Genomic DNA, 26,391 nt, shown 5'->3' on the forward strand with positions numbered 1-26,391 from the left:
TATAACACTGGGTAAATGAACCTAAATGTGACTAAAAGATTGAAAATACCAAAGGGTATGTTACAGTTCTAAATGTTTTCCTATGTAGTCACACTTTCTTTTTTAACAAATGCATAAATTAGGGGATGTAAATGTAAATTTTGTTAGCTCTTTTAAGAAATGCTTAAAATATTTTTTATCTCATATATTGCATTTATCAGCCATTGGATAATTTTTAAGACGTACCAGTATGAATATTTTTTTCTCATTCTTATTGTTTTTGCAAGATTGCCTACTGAGAACCAATAGAATACTTGAAGGTGTCTTTAAAATAAACTACTGATAAAAAGACAAAATATAATACAAGTCATTTGACTTCATACTAAGTGCCCACTTAATTATAATAATTGAAAAAGCAAAGAAAATGCTGAGAAGTGTTTCTGTTGTGGGCACACTTTTGTCTTCAAGGGCATCTATATTTATATGAAATGACAGAATAATTGCGTATCTCTAGTTGTTTAGGTTGACCACAGATAATTTTAATCAGTTACTGGGTATAGTCAGTATCACAGATGGTTAAATAAGTTTCCATGGTTATGCTACTCTCTGAAAACTCTATTGAAAGATTAATTATAAGAATGTTGTTGTTATTACATAGCTTAGCAGTTATGGACTAGATTTTGTGCAAGAAAGCTTCATATAGCAGTCTATTTTAAAGAGCGTTTTTCAGCCCGTTTTTTCCCTTCAGTCTCAGGCAACTGTAGATAGTGTTTTAATTATCTTGTGGTATGCTTACATTTCAAAAACATGGCAAGATTACATTTCTAAGGAACAGAGGAAGAATGCAACTTTTTCCTCCCATGAGTTTTATATTCACTTCTCTATTATTAGAAATACAGAGTAATTACTATTTTAACATTTCCTTTGTATTAGTGGTGGGATAGCCTGGGGAACTTTGCCTGTTTCATTGTCAATCACAACAATATCCTTCTCTTAGCTCTCTCCATTTTGCGAGAAATCCCACCCCTCAGAGCCTGTCTCAATTGGGCTTTGTCACAAGTTATGGGACCTAATCCACAGCAGCTTGAACCTTCCTAGCTTTGCTAAACAGCACACTAAGTTCTCCAATTTATCCTGCTCTCCTACTTTGTCTTTTAGCTTCAAAGCTAGCAGAGTAGTGGACAACTGTGTCTCTTTCTCTAACCTTAGCTCTTCTTCCAACTTTCTAACTTTAGCTTCAGCCTCTAGTTGGGCATGGGTCACAGCTGAACTTCCCAAATGGAGGCCAGCCCGCTGTACAGCCATTCTTTTCCTTTCTTTCTTCTGTTCAGTTCCTCAAATGAGCAAACTGGTGTTGTGGAGCTTCCCTGTGCTTAAGAATAGTTTAAATGCATCTAAGATGTGGGTTACCATGCACCACTACAGTTCATTGCTGACTCGGGATTTCCCCCTTAATGCCTCTTTCCCAAGACTCAATTCTTACATCTCCTGGCTGGCTCACCAATTGTTGGTTCAAAAATTGGCCCCTGTATGTGAAGGACAAAATGAAATGGAAGAAAGACACAGGCTAGTCCAGATTGGTATGTGTTACATTTAATATGCAAGAGAACTTCTTTATGAGCCTTGTTTTGGCAGCCACAAGATGAGTAGACCACCTCATCCACCCAAATCTTAAGAGTTTACATAGAGGCATTAATGGGGCTCAGTGATGTCTACCATCCAGATGATCTCAAAAACACATTGCTCTTTCAAAGTTGCATCCATGGACTTCATTCCACAGATAGGGGTTAAGGAGCCTCCTAATGCTTGGGTCCAGCTCATGGGTTAGCTGGCGGTCATGTCCTCTTGATGATCTCCTACAACAGCAGTACTTAGCATTAAGATTTATTTACTTAGCACTAACAGTACTGAGATTTATGAAATGATTGCAGTATGTTAATATATATGCTAAGCACCTCACTTCTATTATCTCAACTAACACTCATAGTAGCCTTATGTGGTAGGGAAATTATTATTTCTGTTTTCAGATGAAGAAATGAATCCAACAAATCAGATATAGAAATATAGGCATCTTCTCTGGGTTACAGTGCTGGGAATCAGATGCTATCCAGATCTATTAGAGTTCCATCTGTGAAGTGGTAGGATTGGGTTTTATTTGTATAATGTTTACATTATTTATAATGAATCAATAATAATATTAATTTGGATTATTCTAAAAAGACAATTCTCTGCATGCCCACACATGAACACTGCAAGAGTAAAATAGTAGACGGTATGGTTCAGAATTGTAGTCTTACTATATTTGTAATTTGTCAACTGCCTTCCAAGTAACCACACTTAATTCAGACCACCATTACTTCTCATTCTGCCTCCCATTCCTTCACACTGTCCTTAATATCAGCAGTGGGTAGGTATGGGGGGCTCTGGCCCATGAATCCCTAGATTCGCCATGGATTGAAAAATAGTTCCAGGCACTGTTAGCCTGTCAAGGAAAGGGGAAGGTGATTCCATCTAGTGGGAAATGCCCCAAGGCCCCGTGTTCAATGGTTTTTATTGAGAGGGTTACCAGCGGGGGATAGGTAGCAGTGGGAAAGAGGGAGAGAACACCTCAGATAACAATAGACTGTGATACTAATGAAACTACAGTTTCTTGGCTACTTACTTTCAGGGGTCCCTTCTAAAGCCCTATTCCTAATTTCATATTCTAAATTTTACCTTTTTTTTTTCTTAAAGAGGTAGGAGTATTTCTGGAAGCCATATCAAGTGAGTTAGCAAACATCTGACTATACACAAAAGTGATTGCAAATCAAATAAATATATATAATGGAACTCAAGTGAAATATGTCCCCAAATTAACCTCTTGATGTTATAGATTTATTGGTAATTTACATTATCTGTCTCCTCTACTGAAATTAATCTCCATGAGGGCAGAGGACTTTGTCTTGTCCATTGTTGTAGCATAGATCCAAGAAAAGTGCCCAGCTCATTAATTATTCATTAAAGAATGAATGGACATAAGCCAGAATATTGATAGGCAAAGCAACCTGAAAGAATTGGAATTACCCCTAACCCGCAGAACTCAACAGAAATAAGATTGCATTAGCATATATCAACAATGAATGTCTCATGCATTCAGAAGGGGAATTGATTTATTATAAATGCTGAGAAAACAGCAAGCGTTATTTCGATTATTTCCAGGAGTGAGCTAAGTCACAGACTATTCGGGAGCAAAGAAGGGAGTGCTATAGCCTTCAGTGAAATAGTGCAGGCCTGATAGATGTGTCCTGTGTTCTTCACCTATCATTAAACTTGCTATTCTATTAACTCCCTTTGCACTGATTCAATGCCTAACAGGCAACTTTTGTATTCCCACGTAAAATAGCTATGATGGAGATGATACGCCGCCCATATCCCATATTTTAAAAAATTTATTGTATTAATCCCTGGCTGGTGTGGCCCAGTGGATTGAGCCCCAGCCTGTGAACCAAAGGGTCACTGGTTTGATTACCAAAGCAGAGCACATGCCTGGGTTGCAGGCCAGGTCCCCGGTAGGGGACGGATGAGATGCAACCACACATTGATGTTTCTTTTCCTCTATTTCTCCCCCCCTTCCCCTCTGTAAAAAATAAATAAACAAAATCTTTAAAAAATGTATTGTATTAAATCAGGGATTTGTAATTGTGATTTTTTTCTCTTTTATGTAAGTTTTTATGTAAGGAAAAATCATAGTCATACATGCTTTGACTAAGTGTAGTAATGGTGACAATAACATCATTGTAAATTAATAAATTGTCATTCTGGTTACTTTGCCATCCTTTCTAGGCCTTCAAAAAAGAGAATAAAATAGATGGTTTTTTCCCAACAGTTTTTCCTATTTCCATTTTTATCTTTAGTTCAATTGGTTTCTGAGGAAATCATAATATTCCTTTGGTCTTGAGCAGAGTGTGAAGCAGTTATAGCTACATTTTTATATTATCTCACAAAACAAATATGGGAAATAGTGTCATCAACCTAATTTTTGTAGATGAGGAAAGGTCAGCAATATATGCTAATTTATTCAAGGTTTAAGAGCCAGTAAATACTTTAAACATTCACTCATCTAATTATTGATCATCTGCTATGAACCATGCACTGATCTAGATTTTGGGGAAGCTTCAGTGAAGCTAAGGGACATAGCTAAGGGACATGTCCCTTACAACATAAGTAAGTTGGTGCTATCTTACCATAGTATCTTACTTAACATAGTAAGATGGTGCTATATGCTATGAGAAAAAAATAGATAGATGAGAGTGAGTGTAACTAGGAGTTCTGGTAGTGGTCCCTCTAAATATTTGAAGCCTAAGGAAAGACTTGAAGAAGGTAATGAAGTTAGTTCTGTGAGAATCTGGGAAAAGAGTGTTCCAGCGGAAAATCAAGTGCAAAGAGGCCAAGATGATAAATTTTCTGGCATGTTGCTGTGTGGCTGGAGCACTGCAAACTAAAGAGTGTTATGGGATGAGTCTGGACAGAAAATCAGGGACCTGTGAGAAGGCAGAATTCATTTCTGATCTATCTGATTCATATCTAATTTTCTTTGTATTATTCTATCAAGTTCACCATTCCAGGGTCATTAATAAATGCAATTTTTCAATTTCAGTTTGTAAATATTGATTTTCTTCAGTAATTATTCTGCAGCACTTATTCTACCTGGGAACAACACCATCCCTTCTCCAAGTCTCACACTCTCTCCTTGGTGCTGCTCTGTAGACCACAGCTTTTGGTTTGCTCACTAGAATAATTGCATACATTAATCTATGCTAATGTTATAAATGACTCCTAATGGTTCTGGGCTTTACCTCTCCCATGAGAATTTACATTTTAACAGGGATTTTTCTAGTGACACAAAGAAGTGACTCTATTAGTATACATTTTAGACACTGAGCAGGCCATTTCAGTGTGATTCAAACAAGCTAAAATCCTGAGCTTAGGAACTTTGTATTCCACCAGAAATACAAAGGAATGTATATTTAATGTGGTACATTAGTCCTACACACTGGTCTAATCACATTAATATTTTTCATGCTTGTGCATTGTGGCACAATACCAGTCATTGGACATGGTGCTATCCACTGATGAACTGTCCATACTGTTAATGTACTTTGCCACTTATGTGAGGTCCTTGTTTTTCAGGCTTCCAAAATCATTCAAGAAGAATTAACTCCATATATAACATTTTATTCTTTCCCCGTAGAGCTTGTTACAGTTCTTACCAATTGCTCGGGAAGAATATAAATCTTTCAGATGAGTGTATTACGCAGTATTCATGCCTCGTAAGTGAAATTGAGGTTTAAACACTAAAAGAGAAAAGCATTCACAGCTGAGTCAATTACAAGAGTATGCATTCTTCGAAAATTGGGTATGTAACTAGCTAGAAACTTCTTGGTCATTTGAATTTCTGGGCACTAGGAGTACTGAATAAATGTATGGCCACATAAGTTAATAAAGTGATAACATTACTGAATTGTTTGTTCGAGCTCTTTTTTGTTTTTCTTTCTGCAAGAAAAAGAAACTATTGAATAAGTCCTTTAAGGCCAGTTTACTCTAATCAAATTGTACTCTACTTATACAATGACCTCAAGTCACCCTAATGCGATGAGTAAAGGAGACAATTGGGCTCTAGGTAGAGATATGATTAGCTTTTAAAAACATGAAATAAAATTAAGCAGGGAAGATCAATGAAGAAAACATTCCTGCCTGATTTTATGTGCCAGTAATTCCTGTGCCTTGTACAATGCCTGTGTCATCATAGCCACCTCCAAACTAGTTGTTAATATTGACTGGAGAGGAAGAAGCAGAAGAAGGGAATAAAAAGAAAAAGCAGAAGAAATAATATATTAGCATAGTGTTTTTAATTTTTCAAAGAAGTCTTCTGGTAACTATTTTAGGTTAAGAAATAGCCATTAATATACACAAGGAAATTCTAATAAAGACCACTAGCACACCTTTGATTAGTTTAGTTGCTCTCTTGGACTCTAAAATTAACTGCAGCACAATTTAAAAATGATAAATATTTTCCTAGAAATATATTTGTTCATCCATTTTTATTCAACGAGTATTTATTGAGCACTATGTTATGCTTGGCATTCTCATCAGGTCTGGGGAAACACTAGTGAATAATATATCAGGGGTTCCTACCCACATGATAATTTAATTAAACAGATAATAAACTAAAATTATTTTACATAGAGATAAATGATATTAAGGAAGCATTCAAAGTTCTGACTGAATGCGTGACAGGAGGACTTATTTTATTTTTGGGTAGTCAAAGGGGATTTTATTTATTGATTTTTAGTTTCCAATTACAGTTTATATTCAATATTATTCTGCATTAGTTTCAGATTTACAGCAAAGTGGTTAGAAATTCACATACTTTACAAAGTGGCTCCCCAGTGATTCTAAGTATCCACCTGGGCCTGTACATAGTTATCACAATATTACTGACTGTATTCCCTAGGCTGTAATCTACGTCTCTGTGACGTTCTGTAACTACCAATTTATACTTCTTAATACCGTCACCTTTTCTACCCCCCCGCCTTTGGGTTGTCTGTTTCTATTTTGTTTATTTTGTTTTTTAGATTCCACATATAAATGAAATAATATGCTATTTTCTTTGACTTATTTCACTTAGCATAATACTCTCAAATGCAGCTGTCTTGAGAAAGAAACATTTAAACTGAAATTTGACCAAAGTATGAGTTAACCAAGCAAAAGGGAGGAAGGACAGGTATAGAATATTCAGGGTTAAAATATGTGCTAAAATGCCCTAAAGCAGAAAGGGGCATGGCTAGTTTGTAAATCTAAAAGGAGGTGGGTGTAGATGAAGCACCACAAAGCATGCATGGGTAGGAAGTGTGCAAGCCACAGGAGCAAGACCATGAGAATCTTGGATCTGTTAGAATTTTATTCTCCATCCTACAAATAATTGATAACAATGGAAATTGTTCAGTATTCCAAATTTGTGTTTATAAAGATATTTCTGTATTCTTTGTCAAAACCATTTAGAAGAATTAGTCCAAATTGAAAATGGAGGCGGCTAAGAATTAAGAAGGCAGCAGAAGTTGTAGAAAGATGAGGACAGGTTCAAGATATTTTTTTTCTTGTTTTGTACTCTTTATTTTTTAATTTTTTTTTTTTGTTCAAATACATTTGTCTCTGCCTTCCCACCACCACTTCCCCCTGCCTCCCTCCCCTATCTCCCTCCTTCAGTCCTTCCCCACTTTGGCTTTGTCCATGAGTCCTTGAAATATGTTCCTAGGTTCAAGATATTTTTCGAAGGTAGAAACAACAGAGTGGTGAATGACTCAGTGTAAAAGTTGAAATAGGACTCAAGGAGTTCTCAGTTTCCTATCATGATATCCTGGTAGATGAAGGGTTTTACCATCATAAAGAATCCTGAAGGAAATAAGTCTATTAGGGATAATTAATTATTAGTTAAATTTGGGGCATGTTTACTTTTGTCTGCCCTGCAGCTATCTAAGTGTAAAAGTTAAGCAGGTGTCTGTAATGTTCATTTTTATCTCAAAGAAGAATACAGGATGGTAGCTATGGACTTCAGGAGTGTCCAACCTTTTGGCATCTTTGGGACACCCTGGAAGAAGAAGAGTTGTCTTGGGCCACATATTAAATACATTGCGACATGTAATCACAAAAAAGTTTCATAATGTTTTAAGTAAATTTACAAGTTTGTGTTGGGCTGTACTCACAGCCATCCTGGGTCACATGTGACCTGCAGGCCACACGTTGGACACCCCTTCTAGCTGGTCCTACATAACCTTTATAGATCTAGTCCCTGACAAATCTTTACATCTCCCTTGCCAACTACATACACATATAGCTGGTTTTTGTAAAGAGACACCATATTCTACTGCAGAAAAGAAATTAACAACTTACCAACTTGACATTTAATACATATTAAATTAGAATTAAATACAATATGATTTTTCATTTCAAGCAAGTTACAATAAAAGAACGTATCAAAACAAACTGCCCTACGTCATTTTCTCAAAAGTCTTTAAGTCCAGACTTCTTGGGAAGTCTTCCTTAAAGGCTCTTGAATCTTAGACTGGAGGGAAGGAGTTTCTTTGCCTTCAAAACATATAGGAAGCTGTGATCCTAAATCACATTAAATAAATCTTATGAGAGGGTCACTGAACTGTCATTCCACTCTTTGAAAACCCCTTAATTACTTCTTTCTTAAAGTAATACTGACTTCAAAGACATTCTAAATATTTGTATATTTGTCTTAATTTCTCTTCCTGAAGTTAAAATCCCTTGAAGGCTGGAATTGTGCTATTTTAATCTTTTATTTCTTGAAAATAAACAGATTTCTTTGTAACTATTAGGCTTAAACATTATTTTGCTGATTTAATTGCATAAAATGCTTACTTCTAATGATTTATTTTTAATTAAAAATAGCATGTATGTTTATTAGTATGAAAGGTTAGACATCAAGGCCTTTGGTCAAAATGGTTTTTTTCCTTATTACTTCCATTATCATTTTACTATAGATAAAGCAAAATGTACTTAACACAGTTTTTAATACTTTGAGATAGTCTACTTTAAAGATTAAATTAAAAGTTGAATTTATTCATATTCTGTACATTTATAAGGAATTTAATTTAATATTTGACTGAGGTTTTCTTACATAGAAGAATAGAGTCAACACTTTTCAATATCTCTTTCATAGGCATTTTCTGTGGATTTACAGAAGCTAGGCATGCTGGTTATTGACTTTGAAAATGTCTCAAGGACGTAAAGAGAGCAATTACTTCCTTAGGAAGAACATTGGTAGCAGATAATATGCCTAATTCTAGTCAAGCCTAAAGGGAACCTAAGTTTTCAGAATTGATGTGTATTTGAGAGAAAAATAATTTAAAGCTAATATAGGGAGAAAGTAAAGCCACAAAAATAAAAGATTTCAGAGAAAAATTATTCAAAAACTTCAGTCAGTAGGATGACAAAGAGATATGAACAAGGATTGAAAAATAGTCATTTACTATATAAATTTGAAAATAAGTGCCCTTGATAGGGGTATTCTTCTCTAATTTTTATGATTTTCAAAATGTACTAATATGAATTTCCTCTTGAGGGATCATTAAGCCAGCCAGACTGAATTATAGTTACATAGATTGAACAGGAGAAAAGTAAATTATTTGGGACTTTCACCTGCCTGGAGCAGGATACCAATGGAAAAGTGTTAACCAATATTCCCATTAGAGATGCCAAGAAATGAAATGATGGAAAAATTGAATTCAAAGTAATCAATGGCTCTGTGTCTCTGTTTTCAAACTTCTAAAGCTATTTTATTTATAAACACCATATAAAGGTATGACTTAAGCTCTCAGTCAGTATGGAATCTCAAATGATAGATGTGCCTCATGGAGACCTAAAGGGGTCATCCTTACTTTCTTCTCCTTTATCCCTCTTGAAGCAGCCATTTATGATTTATTCCATATATTGCCCTATTCAAGCCATTAGACATGAGAGTCTAGTGAGCAAAACCTAGATTTTTGAAACATCAGTGCATATAAAGCTTAAACAATGATGGAAAATAATGGAGTGATATTTGATTTCATAAATGAGATTTTATACAGTCAAATTTTCTAACAAGATAGAAAATTCAGAGCTTCTGACCAGAGATTTCTCCTCTTCTGTAACACATAATAGGTTATACAAATTTATCAACATCCCAGAATCAAGATATTAAGGAAATGGATTTAGAGGATTACCAAACATGGACTGTAGTTAATCACTTCTAAAACTTTACAAAGTGATTGTTTTTGCTTCAGACACAAAACTCAAGTCCTTGAGGAAGTGCTTTCTGATTAACAACATACTAATTGCCTGCACTTAAATCTTACTAATTCATTTCAAGTGATGAAGAGGGCTTCTCAATTATGGGACATTCCAAAATGAGTACATTTTGTTTATTTCACCAGTAATATTCAAGCACGTATCCTGGAGAATTTGCAGGAAGAGATACAAGATAATTATTTATAGAATAACATTTTATATACACAGTAGGACCTTGAATTAAAAGGCTAGATGAGGATCACACCCATTGTAGGTGAGGGTAAGAGGTATTCAGGTTGAGGAAATAAAAAGGATAAGGTAGGAGGTGTAGTCAAGGGAACACACAGTCTAAGCAAGGAGACAACCATGAGGGGCCCAATGTTACGTTTTTCTGTACCATGAAATAATATTTTATGTTCAATGTCAATGTATTCCTAGACAAAGAATGCTATGGCAGATTCTGCTTGGAAACTTTCAACTGATTCTTTAAAGCAGCTCTTTAAATAAGTAAAGCAGTTTTAAAGACATCTTTTCTGCTTTGACTGAGGAAGAAAACATGTTCCCAAGTGACGTGATAAACATTAACATTGTTACTTCTATAAGATTCTGTAATACAAGATCCAGACACAGATAAAGTGAGCAAATGACCAAATATAAACTCACAATCACATCATTTATGTTATCCAGAGCATAGTTTTTCAAATGCAATAGACCTCCATTGCTGGATCCTGAAATCAAAATTAACTCAGTGTATTCCAACCATCATTAATCAGAAATAGAATAAAATGGAAAATATGCGAGTTCATGGCAAGAAGTAAGGACAAATATTGTTCCTTGAAGCTATTATTGTGATAGTTTACATATTATATATTAATGTGCTCTTATACTGAGTCATAGTATAAAGCATATTTCTTGTTTCATACCAACATCGACAACGTTTGTAAGCCACTTAGAGTGCTCTGATTTGAGCTAAAGGAGAAAAAGGCTATTACTCACCAATAGTGGGGTCATGGTAATCAGGAAACTGATGACTAATAAACTGCATTGTCATTGCTGGAAAAAAAATAAATTCAACTTAATAAAAATTCATCAATTTTTTAATAAGATAGTCACCAATGTACCCATCAGTCTTTTAATAGGTTCTAATGAATGATTTATTTCTCTGAGTGACTAATTACACAACATGAACCACAAAATGATGACAATGAGAAAAACCTCTACAGGAAAACATGTATCTGGAGTGAAAAATAATGCCAGATAATTTTCTGAAATAAATATTTTCAAATTTTAAGTGTATTTTAACAAAAATTGTATTGAAGTAAAAATAAGAAGGTTCTTGATATAATGGGAATGTAAATGAGAGGTAGGATCTTCTTTGCTTGTTCTGGTTAAATAGTTGGTATTGGTTGGGAAGATCTTTTTATTAAAGGTCCTATATATACCCTGGTACATAACTTCCTCATCTTTAAAATAAAAAGATAGTCTCTGAAGTCTCTATTGGTTATAAAATGTTATATTAGTTATTATCCTTAGCTTTTCATAGTTGAATGTGTTTGTCACTTTTATTTTGCCTAATCCATATTATTTAGAACCTTTAATTTTCATTACTTTTTTGGTATCTCCTAAATTCTCCACATTTTTCTTAAATATGTATGTTTATAATAGATTTTCAATGTTTCTCTTGTAAAGTTTCCTCATGTAAATTTTCATTGTTAATTACTACAAGATAAGGGCATTCTGAAATAAAGGCACAAACTTAGGGAAAAAAATAGTATATAACAGTTTTCTTCCTTTTTTTCTGTGTATGTGTGTGTGAGAGAGAGAGACAAGGACTATCTCCTTACCCAAACTTGAGTCACACTCCTCTGAGTCCCCTTCTCAGCTAGGCATTGACCTTGGCCCCTGTCCTTGCTACGCCTGTATACCCCAGTTGTAGCATGAATCCTGCTCAGTTTCGTGAGGCTCTCCCACTCTTGATACTTAATCACCCTCAGTATCAGATCAAATTCCTTACCCCCCATCCTTTTAAAAAAATGTAATTAAATCTATTGGGTAACTCTTGACGTCCGATTGGTGTGGCCTGTCTTCAGCAAGAATCTTTTTAAGTTCATTCAGCAAGCATCCCCCCTATTCTTGGTATTTCTTCTTCATAATTTTCCATCCAACAGTGCCCGCCCCCACTCCTTGCCTATAAATCCCCATTTTCCCTTGTATTTGGAACTAAATCCAGTTTTACAGTTGGGTCTTCTTTTCCCCCTGTTCAAATAGTTCCTGAATAAAATCTAGTTTTGCAACTTTACTATTTGGCTCCGGTTCCCTTTGACAGTATGCACATGCTTCAGCTAATGTTCAGAGCAGGGAACACAGTTAATTTCAAAAAACCTGTACAAGGCACTAGTCTAACATTGCTGAGAAATGCAAAGAAATGGAACCTGAGCCAGTGAAACGGAATTTCTGTTTACATTTTAACACTGCTTACCTCCTGTCATTGCACTAACAAAGGAAGCCTCCTTATGAAAGTACTATTCAGTTTGATAGGTTAGGGCACGTTTTTGAAATGCAAACCAATATACCTTACAGATAGCATATTTCAGGTAAGCAAACTGAAAGCAACATTATTTATTAAGTGGAAATAGAGGAGAATTTGGAAAATGTTTTTCATGGGTTTTAAAGTAGCAGTCTCCTTTGTCTCTTAGTCCCCAGCTAGTTTACTGTCACAGAGGTCAGATGCCTGGTCCCATAATAAACAATTGGCTTTATAAGCCACTCAACTAAATTTCAAAGATAGTTCAGACTCAGTAAATTTTAAAATAAAATAAGATATGCCCACTCAACCCTGCTCAAAGCAAAGAGATACGCGACTAAGTGATGAACAGCTTCACCATCCACCCAGTGACAGCCAATTATTTAGGCTAAAATCTTAAAAGATGTCTTTGGACACATTCCCTCTCATGCCCTCCATCTGGTCAACAGAAATTTTTTTAAAAGATTTTATTTATTCATTTTTAGACAGAGGGGAAGGGAAGGAGAAAGAGAGGGAGAGAAACATCAATGTGTGGCTGTCTCTCCCACACCTCTTACTGGGAACCTGGCACGTGCCCTGACTAGAAATTGAACCAGTGACCCTTTGGTTCACAGGACAGCACTCAATCCATTGAGACACACCAGCTATGTACATTTTTATTTCTGCTTGCAAAATAGCTTTAAAATAAGTCTTGATTCTTTTTGATATTCTTCTAGTTCAGAATCTTATATTTCTCTTGAAAATCTCTATTGCAATAGACAGAAAACTGAATTCTCTGTAGCTATTTTCTTTCTATTCCATTAGAGCTTTCATGACAGTTCTAGAATCATCACTTTAAAGAGAATTATGTCATTCATGTCAGCAACTATTAGGATAAAGACCACAGTCATTAATGTCATGCCAGCATATGCCCATCGAACCTTTTCAGTATGGAGTTACACCACTACAGGAACAGTTGCTCTGAGTCCTCAGACTTACTGAAGTACTTTTCCTCCACAAACATCCCTTATCCTATGGTTTAGAATAGCCTCCACCCTCTCCTTCAGTTTGGTATCATACTAACAAAAACACTTTTTGACCAAACTTGAGTCAGGATCCTCTGAACCTTCCTCTAAACTAGGTCTTGACTTTTAGCTCGTGTTCTTCTCTGCTGCACCAGGTTCAGCAAGAATCTTGCTGTGTCCAGATAGAGTGAATTCCCGACATTAGATATCTGATCACCCATGATACTCATTCCCCAATATTCCCTGGCCTACTTTCAGGAAGTATTCTGTTAAATCTGATTAACCAGAATCCCCTTTACTCCTATTTGTTTCCTTTGTAGTAATTTCCCATGCACTCACCTTTACCCTACCCCTGGGCTATACATTCCTAATTGTCCCTGCTGCATTTGGAATTGAGACCAGTTCTAAACTGAGGTCATTTTCCTCTATTGCAATAGTTCATGAATAAAATCTATTTTTAATGTTTTAATTACTGTCCAGCTGTAATTTTCTTTAACAATGCTAATAATATCTCTGCACAAATGTCACACTAGTCAATCAACACATTGGAACTCTTGATCTATCAGGTGCCAGTACATGACAGTCATGCAAGCTACCAAGAAGTGCTAGAAAACATTGTGTGTCATTATGGGCTAAGTTAATTACTGTAAACTTAGGAATGTGTTTGGAGAACTAATAGATATATTTAGTATTACACTGTAGAACCACAGAACCAGTATTAGAAATAAATGAATCAGTCAAGGATTTATCTGTTACACTTATTTATAAGAACACCTAGCATATATTTAGATAATGGACTTTGTGCTTTAATGGAAACCTGCTGCTTACTGTATAATTGAAAAAGCCCTTCAGTTCTCAAATGTTCTGATCTACCGCTGAGACAAAAAGCAAAGAGAGAGCCAGCTGAGTTTTGTTCCAGAACTTCAAAGATAATTTTAGAAAGATTGGTTTGTAGAAGTATCTTCCGTGTTTTAGAAGGTAGGTGATTGATACGACATCTCAGAAACATTATTTCATTTGCAGAGGTAATATGTGAAACAAACAATTTTTGAAAAATCTCTCTTAAATACCTATCAAGTTTAATCTGATAAATACTACCAATTGAACTGGAGACTAAAATTTATTCATTTTATGATGTATAGGCTTACATTCTCAAAAATTTAGGATCCTATTTTCCTTTGTCAAAGAGCCATTCTGTAAGAAAATGAATCACAATTTCTCATCTATTTTCATGTATTGTAATTGTATTGACTTTATAATATCATAATGCATTGGTCTTTAAGAACCTAATAAAAGCAAAGGTCTATGTATCCTTTCCAAAATATACATTCACCTATACATATATACACAATATTGAGAGATAAGTAGGGATCAATAGATCCCAAGTAAAAATACTTGTCCTAGCAAATACCCACACATGTCATATATGAGCTTTTTATTTAAAAAGAGGACATCCATGTACAATGTGATACAAAGGCATCTGAGAACTCCAACTTCAAATCTGCCCTTAAGGAATTCGTAATATTCAATTTAGATATTCCTTTCTTACTATGTATATGTTTTTAAAAAGAAAAGATTTCTTTGATGAGGCATACAAACTTCCTAACACTTGAATGTGAACCAGTTTAATGGATCAAGCTGACAAAACCTACCTGCGAAGCATAGCCAGTTACTACTCACTATGTTTAAGAAAGGCATAGGAAAGCAGGGCAAGATATTAGAAACATATTTTTAAAATATTTCCTAGAACTTATCCTGGCTGTGGACTTGCTACTCTATAAAGGATAACAAAAATCATCTTCGCAAATTTGGAACAGAAGCAGTCCCACATTGAGGCCAGGATAACTTTTCCATACACTTTAGAAAATCTGCTAAGTGAGCAAATTCAGAACATTTTTCAGGGTTTATCCTGTAGTTCTTCACTAATGGAAGAGGCTTTTTGTATGCATGTATTTGAAATAGGTAAGAAATAGTCTACAAAGTACTGAACCTCTGAATGCTAAAAGGGTAGATTTATTGTATTCAGAAAGTCAGTCAAAATCATTGCCAATGTACATTTAGCAACTCTTGTCTCTGAGACTGTAAAACTGAACTCGGCAGGAGTCCACTGACCATAATAAGTGGGATCATGGGACACAAGCACAAGAATCAGTTGGATCTCACCAAGTATCTTACAGTTTTTAGTCAAAATAGAATTATCTGTATGAATCTGGCAAATACCTGTTTTTGACCACTGAATCTCTGTATCAAAGTGAAGCATTATGGTATCTAGCTATCATTTGATTTTTATTGAAGGCTGTTGATTTTCATAAGTTAATCTTACACTTTTCTACCTTTTTAAAGTATTTTATTATTTGAGTTATTTTACCATGATATCTAGGAGTTTCTATCAGGGTCCATCATATCATCTATAATTAGAAATAGTTTTGAATTTTAATTTTCATAACTTATGTAATCATTGGCTGTTCATTCAAGACAATATTAAATAGTGTAGATGGTGATCATCGTTGATTGCTTTCTTGACCTTAGTGGAAATAACTTTTCATTTCCATGGTAAGTTACTGGCATTCATATGGTGATGCATTTACATATTTCATCATATTAAGAAAAGTCATTTCTGCTTTCTGAAACCTTCAGTAAGGAATAGCTGTATTTTTCAAAGGCTTTTTCAGTATAATAGAGATAATCATGTGATTTTTTTCCCTAAGAACTATTAATATGATGATATACTAAAAGACATACTAATATTGAACCAACCGCACATTCTAGTACTGAAATCTATTTGGTCATAATGTCTTATTTTTTTAATGAGATGTTAGAGTGTGCTAATAATTTATTCAGTATTTTCTAATTATGAACTATAAGTAATATGTGTCTGCATTTCTCTTTTTTGGGTTATCTTTATTTGGATTAAGTTATCAATTCTGTTCTTCAAGTATAAAATAATTTAGGAGATTTTTATTTATTTTCTATGCTCCAAAATAAGTCATATAGCATTGGAACTATATGGTCGTAAAGATTTGGTAGAACCACCTGTGAAACCATTTTGACCTGTCACCTTTTTAACAGAGGTATTTCCTAAATAACTTTTATTTATTATATATATATCAGTCTGTTTATGTTTCTAACTGAACTGGAAAAAATTTTAAGGAAATATGTTTTCCTAAGAACTTACCTATCTAGCTTTCCAATTTTATTTTGAAAGAAGTATGTAAGCTTATCTCATGGTTATCTAAATTTCCATTGTATCTAGTCATTACCTACTTCTAATTTTTTATGTTTGCTGGTTCCATTTTTATTTGCTGAAGCTAGCTAGTAGTGTGTCTAGTTTGTTGGTATTTTAAAAAAATTTTAATTTTTATTTCATTATGATTATTACTCTTATTATGAATAAGAACATCCACTGATTTTTTTCTTTACCTTGCTGTTTTGCACTTATAATTTGCCCAGTTGTGGCTTTTATTTAGGTTTACTTCTTTGCTAACTCGGTTTTTATTCTTTTAATTTTTGTTGGTAAAATATTTTTTATTTAAATCATTTTTATTGTTACTCTATTACAGTTGTCCAAATTAGGCTTATGATCCATTTTAAGTTAATGTTTTGATCTGTATAAGGTCTGTGACAAGATATAATTTTTTTTGCATTTGATATTCCAGCACCATTTGCTAAAGAGACTGTCTTTGCTCTTTTACTCCTTATCAAAGATAAATTGACAATTTTAATGATACTCTATTTCTGGGATCTCTATTGTGTCACTTACATGTTTGTATATTCTTTCACCAGTACCACATTGTCTTGATTACTGTAGCTTTATAGTATGTCCTGAAGTCAGGTAGCATCAATCCTCCAACTTTTCTTTTCTTCTTCTTCTATATTGTGTGACAGTTCTGGGTAATTTGCCTCTCCATTTAAACTTTACAATCAGTTTATCGATACCCATATGGTAACTTGCTGAGATTTAGCTTGGGATTGCATCAAATATACAGATTAAGTTGGAAAGAATTATATCTTAACAATATTGAGTATTTTTAAACACAAACATGGAGTATCTCTTTATTTAATTTTTAAAATTCATTCTTCCAAATTTTATAGTTTTCCTCAGATAGATATTGTACATATTTTGTTAGCTTTCCCACTTCATTCTTTACGACAAAGTGGCAGAAGAGTGAAGAGAGAGAATTCATGAAGGATTACATGTGGGGTTTTTAGGGGAAAAGTCCTCTAAATTTTGTGCATTACTTTAAACACATTCTTTTGTCAGTCTCAGTTACTTGGCTCCATGTAACAGCTCTGAGGCTGAGCTGCATGTCAGAAAGAAAAGAAAATCGGCCTTGGTGAACCCATGGTACTCTCTAGCTTCTGAAGAGGAGGACAATGAGAGGAAATATGAAAATGTCAAATGAAGGAAAATAAAATGTCACGTTCTCCCTCTTCCAAAAACCATCATTCTCTGGAAAACTAAATTAGATCTTAATATTATTTTTCCTTTACTAATTTCCATGAGGGTTGCATCTAAAACTTTTAAATAAAGTGTCTTTTAATTTTTGCTGAGCACCTCAAAAATCATTACAAGAGATCACACTTGTTTAAAATTTATAGATGACAGCTGTCTACATAGTGGAAATCTATATAGAACTTTATAGGTTTAAAAATTAATTCATTAGCTGAGAATATGTCTTAAATTTTGGGTATAGTGTTTTGTTTTGTTTTTTTCAGGTCAACTCTGAGGCCATCATGAAAAATTTGGGATAAGAAATAGTGATAGGAGGTTCATCACACTTCATGTGTATAAATGCTCCTTCTTATGTCTATTTGCCTCCCACTGGCTTTATGGATACAGAGAAAGTGCAGAGAGAATACAAGTAAAGAAGGCATTTACAGAGCAGACAAGGTGAATTATCTACTGTCATTTTAACAAAAGTAATTATGGATAAAAATAAATAATATTTGGTGGATTCAGCTACTGCCTTTCGATTTCTGAAAGTATTACAGTTAGTGGATGACCTGTGTTAGCAAACAAGAATATTTTTTCCACTACAGAAATGAACATTTACTTATCATTAAGGTGAAGATAACATCAGTAAGTACCTGATGTATTTTTCTATCAAAGACCCTTTTCCTTTATTAGTGGCCATACCATTAACATGTTATGTAAATGTACTGCTTGCCTAGACCTTATAAAATATTCATTAAATGCATATAATAAATAATGGACAATTGCATCTTCAATGCTCATACATACAAAAATAGTGGTGAGAGATTACATACAATCATTTTTTAAAGCAAACCCATTTTGATTGAACTCTTTTTTCTCATGCATATGTTTTTTATTTAAATTTCCATTTTATTATTCAGATATTCTGATAATTTACTATTTCATTTTAAAGTTTAATTTAAACCAACTGCTTCTTGTTTGCATAATTCAGTATTAAACCATCAAATTTACCTATATGAAAAAATGGACAATAATATATATCATCCTTCTTGGAATGTCAGTGGTATTTGCCCAGAGGCTGAGACAGTCAGTTATGAAAAAGGAAAATTATAGAAAGAAAGGAGTCATTTGCTACACAATCTGTAAGAGATTAAAACATTGTGTAAACTCACACTACTTCATTTTTATACTCTTTATCTTCCCCCACAAAAAAAACAAAAAAAAATGAATCTGGTATTTATGGAAAAGTACTAAACTGAAACACTCTGGAGAATGATGTAATCTAATCACACAGAGATAGAGGTTGGTAAGTCATTGCTTTCCCTTGGGACGTGAAGCCCTTTCAGTGCAGTAGGGCAGATGACATGGGAGCCTGGTCACTGATATTTAGTCCCACTCCTCACTTGGTTTGTTGTCGTACCTTGATAAAACTACTTACACTCCGTGTGTCAGTTTTCTTGTCTGCAAAATCAGAGGAGGAACGAAAGACAATTTACAGCTGCATCCAGATTAAGCATTCTGCAATACCTCTTCCTTCCTTCATCTCACTGTCTTCAACATCATCATCACTAATTTGTCATCCATTTAGGATCTGATTCTGTTCATTGTATTTTAATTTAGTCTTCTAGTTAGTCATTCTTTTCTACCCGCATTGGATTTCTGGGAGTGTTTTAAATCTTTCTAGCCATGATTCTTCCAAAGGAAGAGCCTTTGCTGGTACAGTCCCTCTGCCGGACTGCTCTTCCCCCAGATAACTGCTGGGCTTGCCTCTTTTAGTATATTATTTGCATGTGACCTCCTTTGGGAGGTGTTCTTTTACCACTGAATATAAACTGAAACTCATTCCTCCTCACTAGGAGTCTCTATGCCTTTTTTATGTTCATTCCTTCATTTGTTCTTTCTTTCATCTATTCAAAAACACTCATGATGTGCCTGACTCCGCTTTAGGTGCTTAGAGCACATCAGTGAACAGAATGGGTCTTGGTCCTCTAGGAGCTTACATTCTAGAAGATGGCAGGAATTGGAGAAGGAAACAAAAAATTAAAAATAAACATATATATGATTCCGGCTGGCATGGCTCAGTTGGTTGGGTGATGTCCCTTAAAATGAAAGGTCATGGTTTGATTCCTGGTCAGGGCACTAATGGAAGGCACCCAATTGATGTTTTTCTCACACACCAATGTTTCTCTCCCTTTCTTTCTCCCTCTCTCCCCCTCTCTGTAAAATTAAAAAAAAAAAGGATACATATTTGCATACACATTAATAGAATGTTAGGTGGTGACAACTGCCATGAAAAAAAGTAAGATTATTATAGGATCATTATTAAAATACTAAAAAGTTACATTCAGATAAACTTCTGCTAAAAAAATAATGAATATACAATTTCCAGGAAGAATTGGAAAAATGTCACATTTTCCACTATTAAGAACTTGTTCATGTAATTTTAAAAGGATAATAATGAGTATTGGGTTACCATGTCTTTTATGTCCCAATGAATAATGTATTTATAAGAAATATAACATTTTTATTTAAAACATCATTATTTAAAATAAGCTGGAAATTATATACTTCAAACGAATTTAAATTTAGGATGAAATTTTTAGATATTAACCATAACATGTATAAGTTGGTTACCTAGTCTTTCAAAATTCCTTTAAGGGACAATTTAACAAGAATGTTTTTAAAAGCACACAGTGACTTGATGTGTGTTATGTATCTATCAAGCAAATTGGTGGGGTCATATGAATCCAAAGTCAGACACTTTTCATTGTGTTAATTGCTTCCTATTAATTCCTCTCTCTTCACTGAAAATCTGTGCTCTTCATGAGTGGACCATGGATAGCTGATAAATAATAAATAGCATAGATCAGTGATAAGTATTTATTTATTAAAATTAATAAAGAAATAAATAAATCTAAAATTAACTTTTGACCTACAGTTAAACTCAGATGAAAAGAGTTGATGGTTCCTTTATTTTCCTATCAGCACTCACATTTACAAGCATTTTCTAAGATGCATAGAGCCAAGGGGTAGAAACAGCCTCATGAGAAGTCATAGCATGGGATATTTCACAAAGAGGGCTTGTCACCCTGCTGAGAACCTTGAGTGAGATAAGGTGGCCACCAAACTGGAATGCCTCTAAACAGGAGTGATAAAATCCTTTTCAACTCAAGGTAATAGGGAGGTACTAGGAATGTGGTAGAACTGACCTTCATGGAGTTCAGCAAAGATATCCAAAGACCCTTCCTTAACTCTTTTTACAGCTTTTAGTACTGAATAGTTTGAAATTTTGGGGAGACTGAAAAGAATATTGAGTCAGAAATTAGATCAGAAAAAATCCTAATCTCCATTCAAATGCCACCATTTTTTTCCCTAATTAATGCAATTTTAACATGAATGGTGTTTTCATTAGGGGGTTCTACAGGTTCTAAAATTCTACAAAATTGGCATTTAGGAAGAAGAATACAGCAATGGTGGTCTGGTGCTTTCTGACTCAAAAGTATAATTCAATGTATTTAAATGAGGATGAAGGGAGCTTAGAAACCCCGGCCAAAGCCAAACCTGTGCCTCCAAGAGCTGGATTCTCTCCACCAATTGCTATTTTCTTAGAACAGAAATGTCACATGTAGATATAGGATGAGGATGGTTAAAAAAGTAGGAGTTCACATCTGAGGGTTCAGAGATAGTTTAGAAAATGGCACCGTTTGGTTGGGGGAATGCTGCTAGACCAGGGAAGAGGATGGAAAATGAAACACTTAGCGCTCTCCATTTTGCTGAGGGTTTCCTCTGCCTGACATGATCCTCTTCACTTCCCTTCCTCTTCCTCTCCCCATAAACCCTCTGCTAACAGAAAGAATGGTGCTTTCCAGAACATAAAAGATTCTATTCATCTTCACGGAGTGATTTTCAAGGATGATTGATGGGACACAAAAAGAAATGATGGATATTAAAACTTACTATTACCAGTCATTACTTATTTGCTCGATGCTGACAGTTTATTTTGTACTCAATGAAACAAAGAAGAAAAATAGACATTTTCACCTATCATTTCTCAAGTATTTTATCATTTAGGATAAAACCCATCTCCCTAGGTAAATAAAATGTCGTTGAAGTTCTGAATATATTTAGTACTATGAGTAAGTATATCTTTTACCTCAACTCCATCCTTAGAATATAATAATTAATGAAGCCAATTATTAGAGTTTCATTCATGTGAATGTGTGATGATAACCAGAAAATATCCCAAAGTACTTAGTGTTACAGTGTATATATGGATAATGTGTCAGAAAAGTTATCATAAACATTAATATTTAACCTATATCAGAGTTTATATTCTTATTGTTTTCTAGGACAGCTACCCCAAAATATGATGCCTTAGCATGCTCAATATTTTAAGCTCAAGGAATTGTAAGAATGGCAGGAGTGGAAGGAGTCTGACCTCTCCAGTCTCCCCATAACGCAGGTTATAAGATCCTCATATGAGAGTTACCCTCCCTATACCCAGAGGAAAGGGGCATCTTTATGTACAAAACAGAGAGATGCTGAGAGCAATCTGTGAACAATCAGGCCAGACTAACCACCCTATCTTCCAGAATATCTCCTCATATTCTTTTGTTGTATCACATTTTCCATGACTTTCCACTCTTCATCAAGCCTCCTATAAAAATGCTGAGACTTAACCATGCCTTCAGGTTTTCATTTGCTTATGAAGGTTCCAGTGTCATGCAAAACTTCCATTAAATAAATTTGTATGCTTTCTCTTATTAATCTGTCCTTTGTCAGTCCAACTTACAGGGTCTGAACTGAGGACCGAAGATAGATCAAAGTAGAGATTTTTTTTTTTCTCTCTTGCACTAGTCAGCTGTCTCCTTTACCAAAAGGGCAGTGAAGTACATGAACAGTTTGCTCCTACTCCATTAAATCCCTTCTCTCTGCTTGAAATTTCCCATGTAGGGTGTGGTGCCTTGAATGATTCTGGGTTCCTGGATGCTGTTCTTCTTAAAACATCCTTAGCTTCTATCAGATTTTACAGTCCTTCATGATACAAAAGATGCTTCAGCCAAGGAGAAAACTCTGAAAAGGCACAGTTTTTCCATAGCCTTCCTCAGATCATCTCTGATTACATTAGAAATTCTAATAATTATAATAACCTTTATAATAGTACACATTGTTTGGTTTAGATGTTACTTTAAACTATGTGTTTCTTCTTAAAACATGTATGAAATGCCATAAATCTAAAGGCAAAGGGTAAGAGACTGGGTATTGGAAGTAAGACTTAGAACAATCCTGACAGTCTGGAAAGATAGAACAAACCCAGAAAGAGGAAAGGTAACAGATTATTGCAAAAGTCTTATATTTTAGTTAAATTATCAATTTCACAATTGCAAAAGTATGGAATGAGTTAGACCTGGTAAGACATCTGTTCAAATGAAAAATGACATGGAGGTGAGGAATTGGTCTACATAATTGTCTGACACAGGATAAAATTTGAAGAAGATGCACAGTTTAGGGTAGATTGTGACTCCATTATTAAATGTCAACATGCTACTCATTGGTTTTTATTGGATTTGTTATGGTGACATGATGCCAGCCTTCATGGCAAACATGCTTCCTCCTCCACACAACCCTGAGCTGAGGTTAGCCTACAGCTGTGGCCCTTCTGCTGGCCTCCAAATTCCTGACAGGACAGGGCCTGAGCTACCTGGTGACAGGAAGCCCTGTGCAGGCAGACAGCACAGGTGCTGCCTCTGTCAATGTTTACAGAATTGAAGGGTACTCTTTCTCTCTAGGGCAGTGGCTCTGAAGTGGCCAAATAACCCCTAGGGGTTTGGGAGACCCTTTCACACACTCAATGAGGTTCTCTCTTTGCCACCTTTCTATCTCTGTGAGCCTGAGTTTATTTTCATATGCTCAACTAAAACAATTTACTGCAACATATTGAATACAGAAGCAGATAGGAGACTCCAATGTCTTTAGAGCTACATATCTGTGGATATTTTAAAACATGTAAAACAATGCCATTCTTCTGAAATATTTTGTTGTTTTGGAAAATATAGACATTTTAATGTCACTTGCTATAAGATATTTTTAAATAAATTGTCATTTGTTAAAACACTTTTAGTAAATTAACTTTGTAAAACAAGTGTTAATTTATAATGATACATATTAATGCAAGTAACGCATATAATTTAAATGCTAAGGCCAAAACACTTGCGTACCACTGATCTAGAGCAAAACCTCAACCTATAATAAAAATGATGATGATAATGATAGTAATAATAATAGCAGGTGGAAAGAACTATGATTATGTATATATTAATAACATTTAGAAAGTCTATAATTAAAGATAAAAGAATATGAAAGCCCCCTTGGTCAAGGTACTGAAATATGACTCCAGATCTCTATTTTTCCTCTTTCTTATTTCCTTTGGTTTCTACTTTTTCTTCTCTGTGTCTCTATGCCATTTATTCACAGCTATCGTGCCTGTGTATTTTCCTTTCCACTTTGCATCTTTCTCTTTTCCCCTCACTCATTCCATATCCAACTGCTCCACCCTGTTGTTCTCTTTCTTCCTCTCCAGAATTTGTTGCCATATTTTTTTAGCTTTTCTACTACTATAACTGTACACAAATCAGAATATGGGATTGCAAATAAATATTTTAGTAAATATAGTTTTAGTACATGCCTATCAAATCCCCTTCTATTTTCCCCTTAAGATAGCTAAAATTAAAATCTGGTGACATTCCTGAAAACCCAAAACAAATCAAAATGAATTTTTATTATACTTTAATGTCATATTTTAATTCTTCTCTAGAAAAACATTTTAACATTCTTAGAAAAATAAAGAGAAAGTAAACATAAAAGAAAATTATTTCAGTTTTTATGTCGGAAGCAAGGAGTTTTCAAATGAGAATGGTAGGTGAAATGTGAAGAACAAAAGAAGAAATACTTGTGACCAAGTACAAAGCCAGGGGCCCATGGAGAAGGTACATGCCATAGGGATATTCTCTGCAATGGAGCATGGCTATAAAATTTGGGTCAATTTAGTGAGAGATTTCAAATTTGATGTTTGTTCTCACTTTGTGTTGAAATTATATATTTTTTGTTCCTTCCCTTTACTTAAATTATTACACATAAAACACTAAGGAAGGGAGAGGGTGTTCTGTTAAGACATGTTATTGGGATGAAAGCTGGCTAGTTGTGCTAAGTGAGGCAAGCCAGGCAAAAAAAGGGATGTCATTTGTATGTGGAATCTTAAAAAAAAGTAAAACTTGTAAAAAACAAATAGTATAATGGTGGTTACTAGGGATGTGAAGGGGGAGCGGAAAGACCAATGTTAAGGGTGTTACACACTTGCAGTGAGTAGTGAATAAGCCACAGCGATCTAATGTACAGCATAAAAAAAATAGACAACAATACTATGCTATAATTACTATACAATTACTAATTGTAAAATTACTACAATTACTATAATCATGTAGTGTTGATAAAAGTGATCATATTAAAATATGTTCAGCCACTATGTAGTTAGGTCTGCTGTGGTTGCTTCTGTACTGAACATGTACAGGCTTTTCTTTTTTCTTGTAATTATTTTCCAACAATACAGTGTAACAACTATTTACATTGCATTTAGATTGTATTAGGTATTATAAGTAACATACAGATGACTTAAAGTAGACAGAGGGATGTACATAGGTTATGTAGGGATGAGGGGAAGGAGATTTACAATTGTGAGTACATGAAAGAGAGGTCATTCTTGTATTATTATTTATTATTGTATTGTTTTTCCTTTGAACTGTAGATCTACTTTTGTCCCACCCTATATGTGGGACAAAATCTATACAACTTTACAAAAGGGATTTGAGCATTGGAGGATTTTGGTATTCATGGGCGTAGTCCTGAATCAATCCCCCATGGATACCCTGGGGATGACTGTGTATAAATATATCAAAGTAACATGTTATATGCCTTAACTTTACACAATATTTTATGTAAAACATATTCAATTTAAAATAAAAGACAATAGCAGGCTCAGGAGCTGAGAGCAAGACTGGAAGCAAGTGAGAGCCATGAAGCAGCTGCTGATGTGGACGGACTCAGGGACACTTAACTCACCGTTGGAATCACCAGAGGACAGGGGAAGAAGGCACACTGATCTTCCCACTGTGTGTTGGGCTGGGGCTTGAACTATTCAACTGAGAGGTTTTTTTACTTCTAATCTAGGTATTTTAACTCTCATTGTATTATATTTCTTAGTGTTATCTTCCACTAGATGTAAAGCTAGATTCAAAGCTACATGAAATCCAGGACTCTGATTCCTGTTTCTCTTTTGTATCCATATTGATAATACCCATTATCAAACATGATACTGTGTAGTAGGTATTCAGTAAAGATTGGTGACTGAATTGCCACTGATATAAATAATATGTATCAAAGTTTTTGAAACCAGTAATTCAGAGATGGGTGTTTAGATTATAAGACTATACCCAGTTGTCACTCTGGTGAAATAGTCAAGGAAACAAGTCTAGAGGATTAAGACATATTCTGGATTTGAATCTTACCTCTGTCACGTGTGTGTGATTTTGAGAGAGTTATTAAATAATTTATTTTTTCACAGT

At 34.6% G+C, this 26,391-nt stretch overlaps 1 protein-coding gene across 1 annotated transcript in view; it reads right to left on the reverse strand.

The window, feature by feature from the left end:
• RIT2 (Ras like without CAAX 2) overlaps positions 1-26,391 on the reverse strand; it is a 289,191-nt gene that overhangs the window by 211,064 nt on the left and 51,736 nt on the right. The window contains exon 2 of the mRNA XM_054583580.1: positions 10,807-10,863. Coding sequence (XP_054439555.1) covers positions 10,807-10,863 — 57 coding nt within the window. The remainder of the gene's footprint in view (positions 1-10,806; positions 10,864-26,391) is intronic.

Source organism: Pteronotus mesoamericanus, unplaced genomic scaffold (assembly GCF_021234165.1).
Source record: "Pteronotus mesoamericanus isolate MK-2021 breed Mesoamerican mustached bat unplaced genomic scaffold, CSHL_Meso_final contig_74, whole genome shotgun sequence".
NCBI classification, from domain to species: domain Eukaryota; kingdom Metazoa; phylum Chordata; class Mammalia; order Chiroptera; family Mormoopidae; genus Pteronotus; species Pteronotus mesoamericanus.